We start from the raw sequence: 18,216 nt of genomic DNA on the forward strand, positions 1-18,216 counted from the left end.
TAGTTGGGAAAATATGACAATATATTATACGTGGGAAAAGAAGAGATGGATGAAATTGTATGAATTGTAATGAATAAATGAAGAGGGATGGGAAAACCAGGCGTGGAAAAGATGGCCAGTGAATTAGAGGAGACAGTTTGCCTTTGATTTAGGAGAACAATAGAAGAGGAACAAAGCTACCGCCCTCTTCTTTGTTTCACTTCTAACATTGCCCAAATAATGAGCTATTCGAGTATCCGGTTGTGCAAACTCCAGACGTTTTGGACCATTTTCTAGAACTCTGTAACTTTTTAATAGCCATTGCGACATCGTCTTTAGAACGTTCACGTCTATGTGTGTGGGGGGATCATGCACCCCGAAAAGGGTTTTGAGGGGAGAAGCGGCAGAATTACCCCCAGGTGGATAAAGACGGGGCTTTAAAGGGATAATATGGTTGAACAACAACAAGCTGCGATAGAAGAAAAAATGGAAACAGAAGAAAACAGCTTGACGGAAAAAGAAAGAAAACGGAAAAACAGAAAAGTGTGAAACAGGCGAGGGAGAAGGAATTTAACAGAGTGTGGGGGACTTCAACTTTTCCAGCCTTTACCTCCTTATATGGTCAAAGCATGGTTGTGGAATCAATTGGCAGACGGACGCATGGGTTCTGTGTGTGTGTGTAAGAGAAAGAGGAGGAATAAGTCGGGGAGACAAGCGTGTGTGTGTGTGTGTGTGTGTGTTGGTGGTGGTGGTGGAGAGTTGTGTGATTGGGGACACTACGGAATTTCTCTCTCTCTTTCTCTTTCTCTCTCTCTCTCTCTCACACACACACACACACACACACACACACACACACACGCACGCACGCACGCACGCACGCACGCACACACACACACACACACACACACACACACACACACAGACACACTCTTTGGTCGGCAGAGTGAGGCTGTCCGGGCACAGTTGGGGGATAACCAGAGGGCTTATCAAGGGAGGACTGCTAACAGCTGCAGATCGTGAGTAGAACTTATTACAGGGTGCCATTCAAACCCACCGACAGACAGACAGACAGACAGACAGGCAAACAGACAGACGGACAGGCAGATGGATAGACAGACAGACAGGTGGACAGACAGACAGACAGACACACAAATGATGCCGTGATCTGGGTGGTGACAGCTGGAGGTGAAGTGATGGAGGGGTCACTGCGTGGTGGCATGGTGGGCGTTGGAATGCAACAGGGGCAAAAGTCAACTGTCGCTCTCTCGCTCTCTCTCTAAGCATGACTGATAGGAGCTATTTATATTCTCCTCATCCGTCGCCCCCTCGGCTCCTGACACCTGGAACAAAATGGGACGACTGCTGAGAGATGGAATAGAGGGAAGAAGGGAAACCTGTGTGGGGCTGAAACTGACCCGTGTATAGCTCCACTGTTGCCAAGTCAAGTGTCTTCATTCTGTCCGTGTCTTTGAGCATTCGGTTTGCCACTAAGACGCGTCCCCTCTTTTAAGAGGAGCCCTCTGGAGTGGAAGCGTGGCACAGTGCCAGGGTCAGTGAGGAGGTGTCCTCTGTGTGTACAGTACACAGGAGACCAGAGAACACTCTCTGTTTGCAGCTTCTGTGCCTTCAGATGTTGAGATGTTATCTTCAAGTCAGAGCGTAAGGCATCCGCCGTTAATATCATGTGAGAATAAGCGGGTGGCGTACCTGTCGACAGCATGCTGCGCTGCTGCTGCGCTGGTGTGAAGGAGGTCTTTTGGTACATACTGTGTGTGTGTGTTTATCTGTGTGTGACATTATTCATGTCATAATGCCATCATATGTGACAGTACAATGCTCACCCTGTCTTGTTTCTCTCTCTCTCTCTCTCCTCTCCTCTCTCTCCTCTCTCTCTCTCTCTCTCTCTCTCTCTCTCTCTCTCTCTCTCTCTCTCTCTCTCTCTCCTTCTCTCTCTCTCTCTTCCCCCCACCTCTCTCTCTCTCTCCCCCCACTCTCTCCTCTCTCTCTCTCTCTCTCTCTCTCTCTCTCTCTCTCTCTCTCTCTCTCTCTCTCTCTCTCTCTCTCTCTCTCTCTCTCTCTCTCTCTCTCTCTCTCTCTCTCTCTCTCTCAGGTGAGGGTCCCAGAGAGCTAAGATGACAGAGCGTTATGACTGCCATTACTGCAAGGAGTCCCTGTTTGGGAAGAAGTATGTTCTCAGGGAGGAGAACCCTTACTGTGTGAAAATGTTACGAGAGCCTGTACTCCAACACCTGTGAGGAGTGCAAGAAGCCCATTGGCTGCAACACCAGGGTAGGAGCAGACACACACATACATGAATATAGAGTGCATACATAATGCATCTCTTGAGCACCGTTTGAAACGGTATACCGTCAATATTGGATTCAACCTTGCTTTAATTGTCCCATTGATGCTCCCGTAGGACCTCTCCTACAAGGACCGTCACTGGCATGAGGACTGTTTCCACTGCTTCCAGTGCAAGCGCTCGCTGGTGGACAAGCCCTTCTCCACCAAGGACGAGCAGCTGCTGTGTACCGAGTGCTACTCCAACGAGTATTCCTCCAAGTGCCATGACTGCAAGAAGACCATCATGCCAGGTAGGAATAGAACCACAGAGGGGTGGAAAGAGTACTGAAATATAGTATTTACGTAGAGGTATTGGTGCTTCAGTGGCGTGTTAACTAAAGATGGAGTAAGATAATTTGTCTAGAATATGACTAAAGTAAAAGTAAAAAGAGTTTCCCAATTAAACAAGAAATGGGTGGCTGCAACTTGGTGGAGATTTGCACTCTATACTGAGTACATCTTTCTAGTTCATCATAACTGAGTACTACTATGTACTATACACACTGAGTAGTGAGTACTACTATGTACTATGTACTATACACACTGAATACTATATACTATATACACAGAGTACTACTATGTACTATACACACTGAATACTATATACTATATACACAGAGTACTACTATGTACTATACACACACTGAGTACTACTATGTACTATACACACACTGAGTACTACTATGTACTATACACACACTGAGTACTACTATATACCATACACACTATTGAGAGGAATACACCTTTACAACTATTTGGGTGGAATACACCTTTAAAACCTTATGGTCATTGACACGTCCTATATGTCTCTACGACAAATGGTTCATGAGATATGAAAGGGGGTGGGACTTATTTCAATGGACACTGATACTCACCAAGTGGACACTTGGACACACACACACACACACACACACACGCACACACACACACACACACACACACACACACACACACACACACACACACACACACACACACACACACACACACACACACACACACACACACACACACACACACACACACACACACACACACACACACACACACACACACACACACACACACACACACACACACACACACACACACACACACACACAAACCAGACTTATTACATAATGACTTTGTCAATTATCCATTCTTCATACACTAGTGATAAAAATGAAGTTACTTCAATCAGGAAACCCTTAAGGCTTGGGTGAAATCAAACTTCAATAGAAAAAAAGGTTTTGTACCCTTGAAAGACAGTGAAATACACAAACATGTGGAAGTGAAATATAAAAATGTGATTATAACAGAGAGGTTTACCACGGAAGTGAAATATGACACCATTGACACTGATAGAAGATGCACACATGCTCCAGACATTCTCAAATGTAAAAGCCAGCTTGTCTCCAAGTGTGTTTAAAATTTAAATGTCCAGTGAGGAAATGTCTATGTTTATCTGAGACAGGCATGTGTGTCTGTGAAGCAACATACACTGACAGACTCTTCAACTTCCTTACACTCTAAGAGGGGGAGGGGCTTGAGAGGGATTGTTACAAGATACAAGATACTTTAACACTAGCACAGCCATGGAGAAAATTACACTAATTCCCGCCGGGAACGGGTCAGATGACCCAACAGCCTTTAGAATGGAGATGGGAGGGAGAGAAGGGAGAGAAGGGAGGGAGGGTCAATGAGGGAGGGAGGGAGGGAGAAGGAGAAAGGGAGAGAGGGAGGGAGGGAGAGAGGAAGTGAGAAGGAGGGAGAGGGAGGTATAGAGAGTGAATGAATGAATGAATGAAAACTTTATTTAACAGATTGCAGAATGGGTACAATACAGTACGGCTCAATACACACAATTGTTAAGGGGATGCAGACCAGAGAAAGACGTTTGTCTTGTTTAGGGAAAGAGAGGGAAAGAGAGGGAAAGAGAGGGAGAAAGAGAGAGGGAGAGAGAGAGAGGGAGGGAGAGAGAGGGAGGGAGGGAGGGAGAGAAAGGGAGCGGGCAGAGAAAGGGAGAGAGAGAAAGGGAGGGAGAGAGTGAAAGGGAGGAAGGGTCAAGGAGGGAGGGAGGTGGCCGCTCAGCAGAAATAGCTGAAATAACGTTCTAATTCCATTTTCCTGAAGTCATTTTGAAATGTCAGAAACCGTGCCAGATAAAACGGGTACTTTTAGGAAAAGTCATTGAGTGACAGAGCTGGAGCTCAACCGAGTGACAAGGATACATTTATTGAAAATGCCTAGGGGTCATGTGACCCCTTGTCGGCTGTGCTAGTTAATGCCACAAAACTATGGTTGTTGGTAATCGTTTGCGGTACAGCATGTTAGTTAAGCACTGGGACATCAACATGGAACATCAAACGCCCCCTCCCAATCCCCACAATAAATACATAAATACATACAGGACAGTCACATATAACAAGTGTCAGTCAGTGTCAGTTCAATTCAGTTCATGTTCACTTCAGTTCGGATGTTTGGTTCATAATCATAGCGAAGCACATTTATTGCTATAGTATATGTATGGCATAATATTCAATGAGTACTTGACTTGGGGGACCAGGGTCTGTTTTGGTCGACTCTCTGCGTCTACGTGTACCCTCTTGATAGCCTGTCTTAATTATTGTAGGGCTCATGTCACCTGCCCCAGAGACAATAGTTGAAAATTAGCCAACCTGGCTAAACTGGTATATTTACAGTAAAATGTTCCTTAATGCACTGTCTCTGTATTTTAAACCAATAAATACAAATACAAATAGCCGCCAGCCACTTTCTCCTCCGTGATGCCTCAACTGGTATTATATACAACTTGAGGTTTTTATTTTGTTATTGGTACAAAACGTCACACAGCAGCTCTTTGACATTTGGATGCACTGAAGAAAATGACCCTTGATTATGTTTAATTTGCCGATTTCTGATCCGTTTTCTGCACTAAATGAAGGTGAAGCGTAAACAATGTACCGGGAGTGAATTTTTCCCTCGCGCCGTAGTTGCGTAGCAACAACAGACAGGAAGGTGACTTCGAGAATAGCTTAATTGTTTAACTAACACACATCTACAAGTTCATTATTCCGTTTATACCATGGTAATTTGCCAATAATCTAAAATAAAATCATTTGCACATTTTTGTTGAACGTTTTGCACTTGGCATTGGTGTGTTTACCTACCCGGTCGTGATTTTAACGCACACCTGCCGACCAATCAGAAAAGAGTATTCACATCACTGAAGAAACGTTTAGAGGTTCAAGTGGCAATTAGTCCACATGCAAGATCTGAAGAATGTTTCGTTTCAGAATGCACGTGATGTGTTGAAAACTGCCTAATTTTACCTTTCTACTGTACTATAATTATATTACCTGTATTATGTCTTCTACTATTACCGTGTACCTGTACGTCCCCTCCCCCATGCTGCTATGATGCCTGAATTTCCCCAAGGGAATCAATAAAGGAATATCTTTTCTTACCTTATCTTAAAACATTCCTTGTTCACCCCTCCTCTCTCTCTCCCATCTGCCAGGATCCAGGAAGATGGAGCATAAGGGCAACAGCTGGCACGAGACGTGCTTCACCTGCCAGCGTTGCCAGCAGCCCATTGGCACCAAGAGTTTCATCCCGAAGGAGACCAACAACTTCTGTGTGCCCTGCTATGAGAAGCAGTTTGCCATGCAGTGTGTGCACTGCAAGAAGGTAGGATGCATTTGTTGACGCATTCACATGTTATTCACACCGTGGACTACTATAAGTTGCAATTTCAAGAATTAATCCTATAGTCGGTTTTCTTGTATCAAATCAAATGTATTTGTATAGCCTGAAATCACAACAAATTGCCCCTGTGGGCTTCACAGATCAAGAAGAAACATCACAATAGATCCAGAACAAAAAAAACACCATAAAATCCACATAATATGCAAAACCCCCAGACTTTCCCCAGTGAAGATAAGGAACGACTCCCTAACACCTAGCAATAGGAAATAAAAACACCACAGGCGCCGTGGTGGGGAGAAACCTCAGATGAGCAATTAATAGGGGATCCCCCATCAGGATGTCGGTGATATAATAGTGTTGCTATGGATGATAGATGGATGGAGAATAGAACAAGCGTATAGTGCATACTACATCTTTGCTCAATCAATTGGCATCTTGACAAACTAAGAAGATGGATATATCCTGCAGGCTTATGTCTGTTCATTCTGGGGGTGTAGGCCACTGATATGAGACTTCTCCTTCTTCTTTCTAGCCCATCACCACTGGTGGCGTGACCTACCGTGAGCAGCCCTGGCACAAAGACTGCTTCCTGTGCACTAGCTGCAAGGGGCAGTTGTCTGGCCAGCGCTTCACCTCCCGGGATGACTTCGCCTACTGTCTGAACTGCTTCTGCAACCTATATGCCAAGAAGTGTGCCTCCTGCACCACTCCCATCAGCGGTAATAGTGTCTATTTAACCCAACAGACCTCCAAGGGTCTTAACTTTCTGATTCTGGAACACTCTCCCTCAGACCATCAGAGAGTCTCCCTCACTCTCCACATTCAAATCCTGACTCAAAACTCACCTGTTCTCCCAAGCATTCAACCTTCCCTACCCCCATAACCACCCCCTCCTTCAACCTCCCCCCTCAGTTTCCCCTACATATTTCCCTGATTGTCTCCCCTACTGGCTTCTGTATTTGTTGTTTGTTACTTTATGTTCTTGTGTACTCATATTGTTCCCAGTTTCCCTGTGATTCTATGTTTCGTTGTTCTTTGTTTTTGCGACTTTGGGTCTTTGAAAAGCGCTATACAAAATAAATGTATTATTTAGGGCTGTCAAAATTAATGCTTTAACTTTGGAGATTAATTTGAATTATTTAAAGCATTCAAATAAATTAATCTAGATTAATCTATGGAGTGAAAAATCTTCAATCTTAGCGCCGCGGATATAAGAAAGAGGTCTAGCTGAGTCAATGTTGATGGTTTTTTTTGTTGAACATTTGTATTTCACAGGAGAGAAATATTCAAAGAAAGCTATTAAAATAGTATTTTAATCTAAATATACTTTCTTTAATGCCGATATCGGCATTAAAATGTGATATCGGAAAATATCGGTATCGGTTTAAAAAAAATATATATATATTATTATAATTTTTTTCTTATAACCTTTATTTGCCCAGGCAAGCAAGTAGGAACAAATTCTGATTTTATTTATTGTCAAAAGTATGCATAATGTTGTGTTAATTCCACAACAAGAGATATGTAATGTTAATTACCTGAAATTATTCCATTTGGGGGGGGGGGGGGGGGGGGGGGGACGACCCTGCATATATCGGTATCGGTTGATATCGGTATCGGAAATTAAGAGTTGAACAATATCGGTATATCGGTATCGGTAAAAAAGCCAATATCGAGCATCCATAGTTACAAGCTTCGGTTTTAAGATTAATCTAGATTAATTACAGAAAATTGTGAGATTAATTAGTTAATTTGTATTATTATTATTATTATTATTATTATTATTATTATTATTATTATTATTATTATTATTATTATTATTATTATTATTATTATTATTATTATTATTATTATTATTATTATTATTATTATTATTATTATTATTAATTCCACTGTAGGGTTGGTTGTTCCTGACTTGGGTCTTGATTGGCTTTTCTTCTTGTATAGGACTCGGAGGCAGCAAGTACATCTCCTTCGAGGAGCGCCAGTGGCACAACGACTGCTTCAACTGCAAGAAGTGCTCCGTGTCCCTGGTGGGCCGCGGCTTCCTCACCGAACGCGACGACATCTTGTGCCCAGAGTGTGGCAAGGATATCTAACCGGGCAACCGGGTGGAGGAGGAGGAGCGACGGATCCGTTAGATCGGATGGCCACGTAACTGCCAAGGAATAATGAAGACGAGCAATCTTATAGCAGAGCAAAAGAGCATATAGCTGCTTCACGCCTGGCATTATTATCAATGTACATATGACATGCAAACAAAGAGTACTCAAACTAATCTTGTTATTTGAGTTAAGGAACCATAACATAAATTCTCAACTTTTGGATGCAATTATAGCAGTTGCTGCTTTCTGCATGCACTTGCTTGATGTTGTAATGATCAGTTTGAGGTTTTGTGCATGGCTGCTGTAATAATCTATTAAATACAACTAAAATATATATTCCAATTAATATATTTAGGCTTTTAAATGCAATCTAGAAGTGTGTATGAAGTAGTTTAAGTTTTAAAATGCTCTATGCAAAAGTGAGACATGAACTGACACACAAAGGGACAGATTCACTAGGTCTGAATGGTGCGATTTTGAACCAGCAATGCACACATGAATAAATCTTGAGTGTGGAATATGAAGTGTGAAGTTGAAGGGTGGAAAATGTTACATCGGGTGCTGCTTTTCAAGGGTTCATGAAGATGCTACCTTCTCTAAAGGTCAGGTAGGTAGAAAGCTCTAATTAAAGCTTGGACCACCTTTATTATCACTTCTTTAGGGTTGGGTGCTAATTCAATATTGTCATTTATTGGATCGGATTGTGATGCGATTTTGATAGCATTGCGTCATCTGAATGAATGATAACCACATTAACTCAAATATTCTCATAACGAGATCTTCTATATTTGAGGGGATGCTATTTGAAAATAACACATTTTGGTTGAGTTTACATCATGCAGTTCACAACAATTTGATCAAATATCTTGTGTTTATGCATATGTGAAAGGATAAGTGATATATAGGTTATAATTATAGCAATATCAGAAAGATTTCCAGATGATTATCGTGAGATGAATTTCTTTCATATCGCCCAAACCCATCTATAACCAGTATGAGTATGTTATAATGAAGGTGCTATAGATAATACAGGTGTGCCGTTTTTGGAGAGTAAACAAAACTGATTCTCTGTATTTAGAGCAACACTTTTTAATTAAAATTTAAAAATAAAAGACTGCTGGTACACATTTTGACAGGCTTGAGAAATCTAGTTCCTACAGTGAGTAATTTGGTGGAACGGTCATCACTCTCTACAGTAGACAGACTGCAGTCGGTTTGTCTGAAATCCAAATAAAGAACTCTGAAAAGACCATTCTTTGCTCAGCTTGTTTTTTCATAGTGGTGCATTTCAAAGCTCAACAGTGGTGTTCGACTACAACATGAATGTAAGTGGACTCTAGCACCATCTAGTGTCTCAGTGCAAACATGACAATTCAGTAAACATCACTTCAGATCCAAATGCACTAAAAATAACATTCCAAAAGAAATGGGCAAAGCATTTTGATATTAAATATACAGTGCTACCACAGACAACAACCATCCTGGATAATTAAATTCAGGATAAATATATTTATTCAAAGTACGAATGTGCATCTACGTTATAAAAATGTGTGGTTCATATGCTTTTTAGTTGCACATAACAAGGACATTTAAATAATTACACATAATCAAGACTTGTTTTCACCCTGCCACTTTTTCCTCATTACGCCCTGTTCTGACACAAATCAGTTTGGAAGAATGATGTCCGAGTAGATGAGGTTCCACTGTAATTGTTTCAAAAGAAACATTTGTCCCCTCAAGATATTTCTTTTTACATACGCAGCATTTTAGCACAGTAGCCTCCAGGTTAACAAGTGCTCTCTTCACCACCCAATACGGCAGCGCTATAGAACCATCTAGCTCAATGCCTGTACAGAGACTGAAATGTGCACAGCCTAAGAGCATGTAAAAATAATACAAAACTCTCAGAAGGGACACTCCCCCCCCCCCCCCCTCCACTGCTTTCATGACCATGGTCCATGGGAAGTTCTAGATTGCTGGCAGTTAAGGGCACTTGAAGGTATAGGGCTGGGGAGGCTCAAGACTCCAGAGTTGGATCACAACAGACCCGTCTTCTGACCACCACCACCCGCCCACTCGGTCGGATCCGCAGTCGGCTCTCTGAACAGAACGAGGTTAGTCAGACGGGACAGAGACGAGCTGATAAAAGGCTTGTTTTATTATTACAATAAGGAGGATGGGCACTCCCCTGAGAACCGTGTCTTTATTGAGACAGCAGGAAGGGCTGAGAGGGACACATGGGACGGGAGAGGTGTCTGGGGGGGGGGGGGGGGGGGGGGTTGGACGCAACGTGGTTCCGCAGAGGTCCTAACCAGGACCTGGCGTGTGGGTTTCCACTTCTTTATGCTGTCCAACGAGCAGGTCAAGTTCTGTGACGGGGTAATGTGTGAACAAGGGGGCAAACAACAGCATGCGTTTTTTCCTCCCTGGAAACACGACGGCCACTCTTCTGGACACTGGATTGGAATCATGCGCTACTGGATAGGGAGTCTTACAGGACCAGGGTTCAAGGGTCAAGGCCAGCTCACGTGATGGATCTTTTTTTTCACTTCCGGAGACTGTAGTACACCCTGAAGAGATGGGAGGGGCAAACGTCAACACATGATTCCAAGATCATCTTCCAAAGATACATGCGTCAGAATTGTGACTTATTATGTTGTTTTTCATACAATAGTAAGTAGCAAATAGTCAGAACATTTAAAATATGGAATTTCACAATCTATGTTCATCAAGTATACATTGTAGTAACTAGAGGTGCACAGATAAAGCTTTTTTTGCTGACTGAATAAAAGTACGTACTTTTATTCTAGTACTGAAATGCGTACTACTTTCATACGGACAACTTTTGGACAACTACTGTATAATAGTGGAGGGTAGGGTTGGGTGATAATTCAATATCATCGTTTATTGTATCGGATTGTGATGATTGTCATATCGTTGCACACAATTCTGTCATATAAATGAATGATAACCGCATATTAACTAAGGGTTCTCTCAGTATTTAATGTTCAATATTTGTAATTTGAAATATGGGGATGTGATTTGAACAGTAGTTTTGATGTCACTTTACATCATCATCATGCAGTTAAATATGATGAACAGCAATTTGATAAATATTATGTAATTATCCTCATATACCATTATGTTTGTACTCAGTTCTTGGTATCTGTAAGCCTTCGTCGATACAGAGTATTTTAGCCTTGCATCAGTGCACCTCTAGTAGTAGTGACTCAATGCTATGTGCATGTGTCCCCTTTAGCAACAGACACAATTATTTGTACACAACAGACAAGATTCCATACCGAGCTGTCTGCACCCCGTTTGAGCTCGAGTGTCCCACTGCCGCTGACGGAGTTGTGCGAGGAGGAGGAGGAGGAGGAGGGCGTGCTGGTGGCGAGTTTACGGACAGGATTGGACAGATTCATGGTAGGAGGAGGTTTTAACCTATCAGCAAGCCGTGTAGATTCCGAGCTTCCCTCCGGTTTCCTCAGTTTGACTGGGCCAGAGTGAGAGGAGCTGCCATCCAATACGACCGGGGGCCTCTTCCTGTTGTGGACATAACCGGAGCTGAAAGATGAACAACAATGGACCTGTCTCAAACCCTGCCCCTTTTCTTGATCCTCCAATCACAACTGTCGCTTACCTCGGACAAACTTGGTTTGTCCGAGGTAAGCGACAGTTGTGATTGGAGGATCAAGAAAAGGGGGCAGGGTTTGAGACAGGTCCATTGTATTGATACTTAAACTCGGGAGTCATTAAGGGAGACCCGCATTTTCAATGGTGCAGACAGAGTGTACAGAGTAACAGGACCCACAATCAATTTAAAACAATAGATCGAAATACATAGTCAGAAAAATAACAATAATAATAATACAGTTCATAGTGCAAGAGCAATTAGCAGAAACAACTACATGTTGATGGTGGATGGTTATTCATAAAAAAATCTAAAACGACCACTAAGAGTGCTTGCTTAGTTCCAGGTCACGTTGTAATAAGATTCCATGATTCCATTGCACTAATACAGAAAGCAGACTCGCCTAGATTAGTTCTAGCTCGGGGAACCTGAAGAACTTGACAATCATTGGAGCGTGTTACACGTGGACCAGTGTTCCAGAATAGCATAGATGAGAGATAAGGTGGCAATTGACAAAGTAGGGCTTTATAAATAGACAAATACCAATGATGAGTCAATAGATTAGTGGTAAACAACAGAGTCTAAAGGCCCGAGTGTGGAGGCTGCAATGACACTAACAATAAGGTTATAATGACATTAGAGAATGACCACCAGTGATAAGCAACTAGGCCTGACACAGATTTGCCAGGGAGCAGGGAGCGAAATTAACTTTTTGACTCACCGGCCAGTGGTGGGTAGATGGGAAGAATCTACCCGCCAAGCATATTTCTTACCTGCCCATTTTTTTGATTAAAAAATATATATTATATATTTTTTAATATACATTTTTTTTTAAATAAAATATATATTATAATCATACTTGTAGTTGTATTATCTGCGAGACATCGCCACCACGCAATAAGTCAAAATGCTCGCTATCTGCAAACAGCTCCACTGTCTGTGTGTATACTTGAGTAGCCTCCAGCTCCAGCAAGGATTCTCCGGCGATGCAGCTAGACCCTATACTAATACTCTACATTCAGCATGCAAGGATTCTCCGGCGCTGCAGCTGGACCCTATTCTCTTCTTCTTCTTCTCTCTCACATTCATCAAGCCCTCAGCTAGAATACGCATTGAATCAATGTTATAAGACATTGATATCAGGAGCTATCTGTAGCTACTGCTAGCCCGCTAGATAACATTAAGACAATTTAGTTTACTGGGACATATAGAGCTAACGTGAGCTAGCTAACGTGAGCTAGCTAACGTGAGCTAGCTAACGAGGGAACGGAGGTATTATGCACTCGAGTCGACTATTGCTGGAGCATTTGTTGATATCAGCAGCTATCAGTAGCTAGCCAGCTAGATACCGTTAGACAATGCCTCGTCATGTCTCGTCATGTATTAAACTAAAAGTGAATAGTTGACTGGGTCATTGTTTAAACAGTAACGGTAGCTCATGGAGGTCCGCTCTAGACTAGAGCAGACTGCCTCTGTGTTGATACGAGCAGAAGCCAATAGTATCCCGCTGCAGGGCTGGGCGGATATGACTTGTTGCCACGGTTTGTTTCAAAATAAGAGTATCATACGAACCGAATGTTGCTAACTGCCGGAGCCATCGATATTATGACTGGAACTGCGTTTGGAGCGGAAATGAGACCCGCACAGATTTTCAAAATAAGAGTATCGTTATGAACTACAAGCCACACGGCGGGCAGACCTCTCAGTGGCAAGCGCTAAACGTAAAAACTGAGCGCCAATGGTGGGCGGCAGGCTTAAATTTAGCCCCCTGCCAGGGAGGTAGTGGCACTCTGGCTAGCCCTTTACAGGGCCAGTCGCTCTACATACAAGGATACAGGCCATACACAGCAGGTGTGCTCCATGGATGAGCAAGGTATTTGGGGGTGACAAACCTTAACCTTTTTTAGATCATAGAGTAGAATAGAATAGAAATACTTTTATTATCCAGAGGGAAATTTGACACTACAAATCGCTCACATTAAACATTTAGACAGAACAAAGTCACGAATAAGAACAAAACAAATTGCCTAAGAATAAGAATAGAATATACAGTAAAAATATACAGAAGTCTACAGTAAGTGTAATATTGCACAGTGTTGTTTCAAAAGTAAAAGTCCAGGAAGATGGTAACTGTCACCCTGTGCTCAGTGATGCAGTGAGGCACAGTGATGCGTTGTAAACTCTGATGGTCGGAATGAAGGACTTCCTGTGCCGTTCAGTGCTACATTTAGGGAGTGTGAGCCTAGCACTGAACATGCTCCTCCTGTCAGCCAAGTCTGTGTATAGTGGGTGGGAGGGGTTGTCCCTGGTGGCATGGAGCTTAGCAAGGCTCCTCCTCTCCGCCACCCTCGCTAGGGAGTCCAGCTCCACCCCAACCATGCTACTGGCATTCCTGACCAGCTTATCCAGCCTGTTTGTGTCCCCTGCTCTCAGTCCGCTGCCCCAGCAGGTCACAGCGTACAAGAAGGCGCCCGCCACCACCGACTGCGTGATTACACAAACAAGCCGCATTTCTCGGAGACGCTCTCTGATTGGCCGACGCCTGTTTCTACACTGGTTAGGCTTAGGCACTCTTCGAAGTTGGTTAAGGTTAGAGTTGGTCTTAGAGCGTGACGGCAAGTTCTTTTGACGGTTAAGCTTAGGCACTCTTTCGAAGTTGGTTATGGTTAGAGTTTGTCTTAGAGCATGGCGATAGAACGCCAGGTAGTTTGCAGGCTGTTTGACGAGGAAATGGGCAAAGACACAGCTCGTCACGGATTGGCCAAACGCGCCAGTGGCCAATCAGAGAGCGTCTCCGAGAAATGCGGCTTGTTTGTGTAATCACGCCCACCGACTCATAGAACATCCTTGTACAGACGTTGAAGGATCTCAGCATTCTGAGGAAGTAGAGTCGGCTCTGGCCCTTCTTGTTCTTCTCTGCGTGTTTTGACTCGTTCAGTTTGTTGTCGATGTGCACACCGAGATATTTGTACACCTCAACCATGTCCACATCGACTCCCCTGATGGAAACGGGGGTCACACACAGGTGCACTCCTCCTCCTCCCCAGCTCCACCACCAATTCCCTGGTCTTCGCCACATTTAGCTGCAGGTGGTTTTTAATCGCACCATGTGACGAAGTCCACTACCAGTTCCCGGCGGTATTCCCTCTCATCACTGTCCTTTATACATCCCACTATCGCAGAGTCATCAGAAAACTTCATATTTGTAAAGTGAAATATTTTTTTACTTGGGTTTTTGCTTGAATGGATTTGGGGTGAAAAAAATAAAAAATTGCACAAACGCCTCCCCAACAGATGTCAGCATGGGGGCTGTCCTCATCACAGACAGGTGTAGTGAGTGACAGCTGACAGGGTCCATACAATGAGCTACACTTTGGATAAGCAATAATAACCAATGGCAATGGTGTCCGACAAACTCAACAACAACACTTACATCACGAAGGTGCATCGTTTAGCTAACTAACCTGTTTGATCGCTCATCATCGGCCGGCATCGGTCTCGCTCGGGACCTCTCCATCTTCTTACCCCAGCGGCTGTTGGGCAGCTTCCTCTGCGGGAGTGGGATGACATGCCGGAGGTAGAGGTCTGTGAGCTGCTCGCGGCTCTCTCCATCCCTGGCACTGATCTTCTTCTGTTTGAATGAATTAATGAAAACTTTATTTAACAGATTGCAGAATGGGGGCCTGCCACGATAACACATTTTGCTGGGCGATTAATTGCCCCCGAAAATATCGCGATAAGCGATATTATTGCGACCGGTTAGAGAATTTTTTTTGAGAAATTTATTTCCCAAAACTTTTATTTTGAAGCCCACCGCTCCGTCTTTTCCGGTTTTAGACTTTTATTTTGAAGCCCACCGACCGGACCGGAAGTATTGTTGTGATTATCCTAAGCAGAACATATGAGCCGACAACTTGTCTCGTCCGGTTGTTTTTGAGCTAATAACAAATGTTGAGATTGTTGGTGAACAACTAACTTTAGGTTAGTTTTAACGTTAGCTACTAACGTTAGATGCAGCTACTACAGGCAATCAACGATGAGGAGGAAGCGTCAAAGCAGTATATAATAGAATAGCTGTGGTGCGTAAGCACTGCAGCACGACTCGAAACTACCGGAGTGTTATAATAAATTAATTCATGTTTAACTTGTCCCTGTGTCCAGTCCTTTGACTAGCCCCACGCGTTCATTGTAAACAATGATGCATGTAATTGTATTAACGTTATTCTGTGTTGTACTTGTAGCTATGCTATACGTTGTATTTCGTTTGTTAGTTATTTATTTATTTAAAGTCAACCAACGAACGCGATTCTTGTACCGGATCTCCTCTCTGGTAAACAAGAATACCCTGAAGACTCTAGCAGGAGCACTCATTCAGGGGTACTACGACTATGCTTGCACCTCATGGTACCAAAGCACCTCAAAGGCACTAAAAAACAAATTACAAACATCTCAAAACAAGCTAGTCAGACTACTACTTGACCTGACTCCTAGAACCCACCTCACCCCTGCCCACTTTGACAACCTAGGATGGCTTAGAGTAGACGACAGAGTACAGCAACTTGCAATGGGCCTGGTCTACAAGATACACTACGCGACCAAGGTACCCATGTACATGTCAAAATACTTCCCAAAGGTCAGTGAATACCACGATCACAACACCAGAGGGAGCTCCACAAATCATGTAAAACCCAGATTCGGCTGAAACAAGGGACTAAACACGTTTCGCAATTATGCCACATCAATGTGGAACGCCCTGCCTAAAGCTGTAAAGGAATGTGAATCACTACCCACCTTCAAAAACACTCTCAAAAAACACCTACGTGAGACTGCAATTCGAAACTGGCCCCTACAAATGTCCTAACCTAGTTGTACAGTAAATGACCAAGTAAGGCTTTGTCAACATTCCAATGTACAGTGTAAAATGTGTGTGTGTCCCCTACCCAACCCCCCCCCCCCCCCCCCCACCTCCAATGTACAGCCCTCACCCAACCCACCCAACCCCACCCCACCAACCTCCTCCAATGTACAGTTTCTACGCCAAATGTATATACACTCCTTTTCTGGACACTTTTGTATCACAAACAGTACTGTATTTGCAAATCTGATATGTCATAAATGTATAGATGTAGCAGTACTGTCTATCTGTATGTCATGTATGTCATATATGTTATGATGAATTGAAAATGGGGGACCCTGGTGGAAACAAGACGAAAGTCTTTCTCTGGTCTGCATCCCCTTAACAATTGTATGTATTGAGATGTACTGTACTGTACCCATTCTGCAATCTGTTAATAAACTTTTCAATCAATCAATCAATCAATAGCTAATGTTGTTAGCATGGAATGAGAATCAACGCTCTATCTTTCATCTTTATTTAGCAGTCCAGTTTCTCCGGGCAGTAGCGAGTAACTACTTGGGTCTAAAAATAGCTAACGTTACACTACAAATAATGCTACTTGGTTAAAAGGAGCAACACTATTGAGAAATGTAGTTAAGCTGTGGCGTTGCCCCACGGAGCTCCCGTGCTGTACTCTAGTAACGTCAGCGGCCCGCCTCCCAACACGGACAGTGACTGACAAGCGGCACTGGTTCCGCCTCATTAAAACAAACGCGCAAATAGCAATTAATCGCGCCCGTCAAAATCATTGCATTCATTTTAATTATCGCAGCAATTAATCGATTTATTGCTTATCGCGGCAGGCCTACCTCAATACACACAATTGTTAAGGGGATGCAGACCAGAGAAAGACGTTTGTCTTGTTTACATCAGGGTCCCCCATTTTCAATTCATAGTGACATTTATGACATACATGCCATTTATGGCATAGGGACATACATGACATACAGGTATATAGTACTGTTACATTTGTGACAGTCACATATATGATATGCAAATATATCAGAATGTGGGTTATTAGCTCATTAGCCAGCGTATATATGAGTACTACTACTACAACATTGTCTACATATGCGAGGGAGATTAAATTAGCCACATGATTAGATAGATGGCTCACAAATCACAAAGGCACAGCCAGGCCGCCTATCAATGGGATAAATTACCCTATTCGATGATCGTTACTCCACCCAGGATTAAAATGTATGGACCTTTCTCTACCACCATGTCTCCATCGAACCCTTACCTCGCTTAATAGCATTTGCATGAATTCTTGAGACAATAGCTCCGGGTGTAATAAGAGATCTGCGTTTGAAGCATTTTTGTCTTTGCCTTCTCGCCCTGTGTTGATGCAGATCGCCATCTTTGAAATGTGCAACTCCCCTTTCTTCTTCTAAGGTGGTTAATGGCGGGTCACAACCACAGAAAGGCGCATACCGCCACCTACTGTACAACCCGGCAACTGGAGCGGATAAGCAAGGACCCAAGAAAAGAAAACAACACACCAAACAAAATACCCAACCCTAACATCACCACCCTATACAAAACTAATCCAAATCCAAATAAAACCT

The 18,216-nt window shown here is 43.2% G+C and overlaps 2 protein-coding genes across 3 annotated transcripts; one reads left to right on the top strand and one right to left on the bottom strand.

Moving 5' to 3' along the window:
- Positions 1–2,111: 2,111 nt before the first annotated feature.
- fhl2a (four and a half LIM domains 2a) lies at positions 2,112–9,367 on the top strand (the record flags this gene model as incomplete). The annotated part of the gene is given in 6 exon segments (XM_084314561.1): positions 2,112–2,198; positions 2,200–2,268; positions 2,399–2,573; positions 5,825–5,994; positions 6,545–6,731; positions 7,960–9,367. Coding segments are annotated over 6 exon segments (840 nt in total). The 3' UTR covers positions 8,112–9,367.
- Positions 9,368–10,406: 1,039 nt separating this feature from the next.
- Positions 10,407–17,999, bottom strand: cUnh2orf49 (chromosome Un C2orf49 homolog). Of its 2 annotated transcripts, none has more exons than XM_084313990.1 (4): positions 17,892–17,999; positions 15,216–15,382; positions 11,420–11,663; positions 10,407–10,687 (listed from the first exon to the last, which is right to left on the bottom strand). In XM_084313990.1, exons 1-4 carry the CDS (start codon positions 17,910–17,912, stop codon positions 10,631–10,633), a joined length of 489 nt encoding a protein of 162 aa, XP_084170116.1. In that variant the 5' UTR covers positions 17,913–17,999; the 3' UTR covers positions 10,407–10,630. The 2 variants fall into 2 exon arrangements, with proteins under 2 accessions (XP_084170116.1, XP_084170115.1); XM_084313989.1 differs by having other exon boundaries at positions 11,420–11,684.
- Between the last annotated feature and the right edge of the window lie 217 nt (positions 18,000–18,216).

The sequence above is a fragment of the Notolepis coatsorum genome, assembly GCF_963971535.1.
Source record: "Notolepis coatsorum genome assembly, chromosome: 5".
NCBI classification, from domain to species: domain Eukaryota; kingdom Metazoa; phylum Chordata; class Actinopteri; order Aulopiformes; family Paralepididae; genus Notolepis; species Notolepis coatsorum.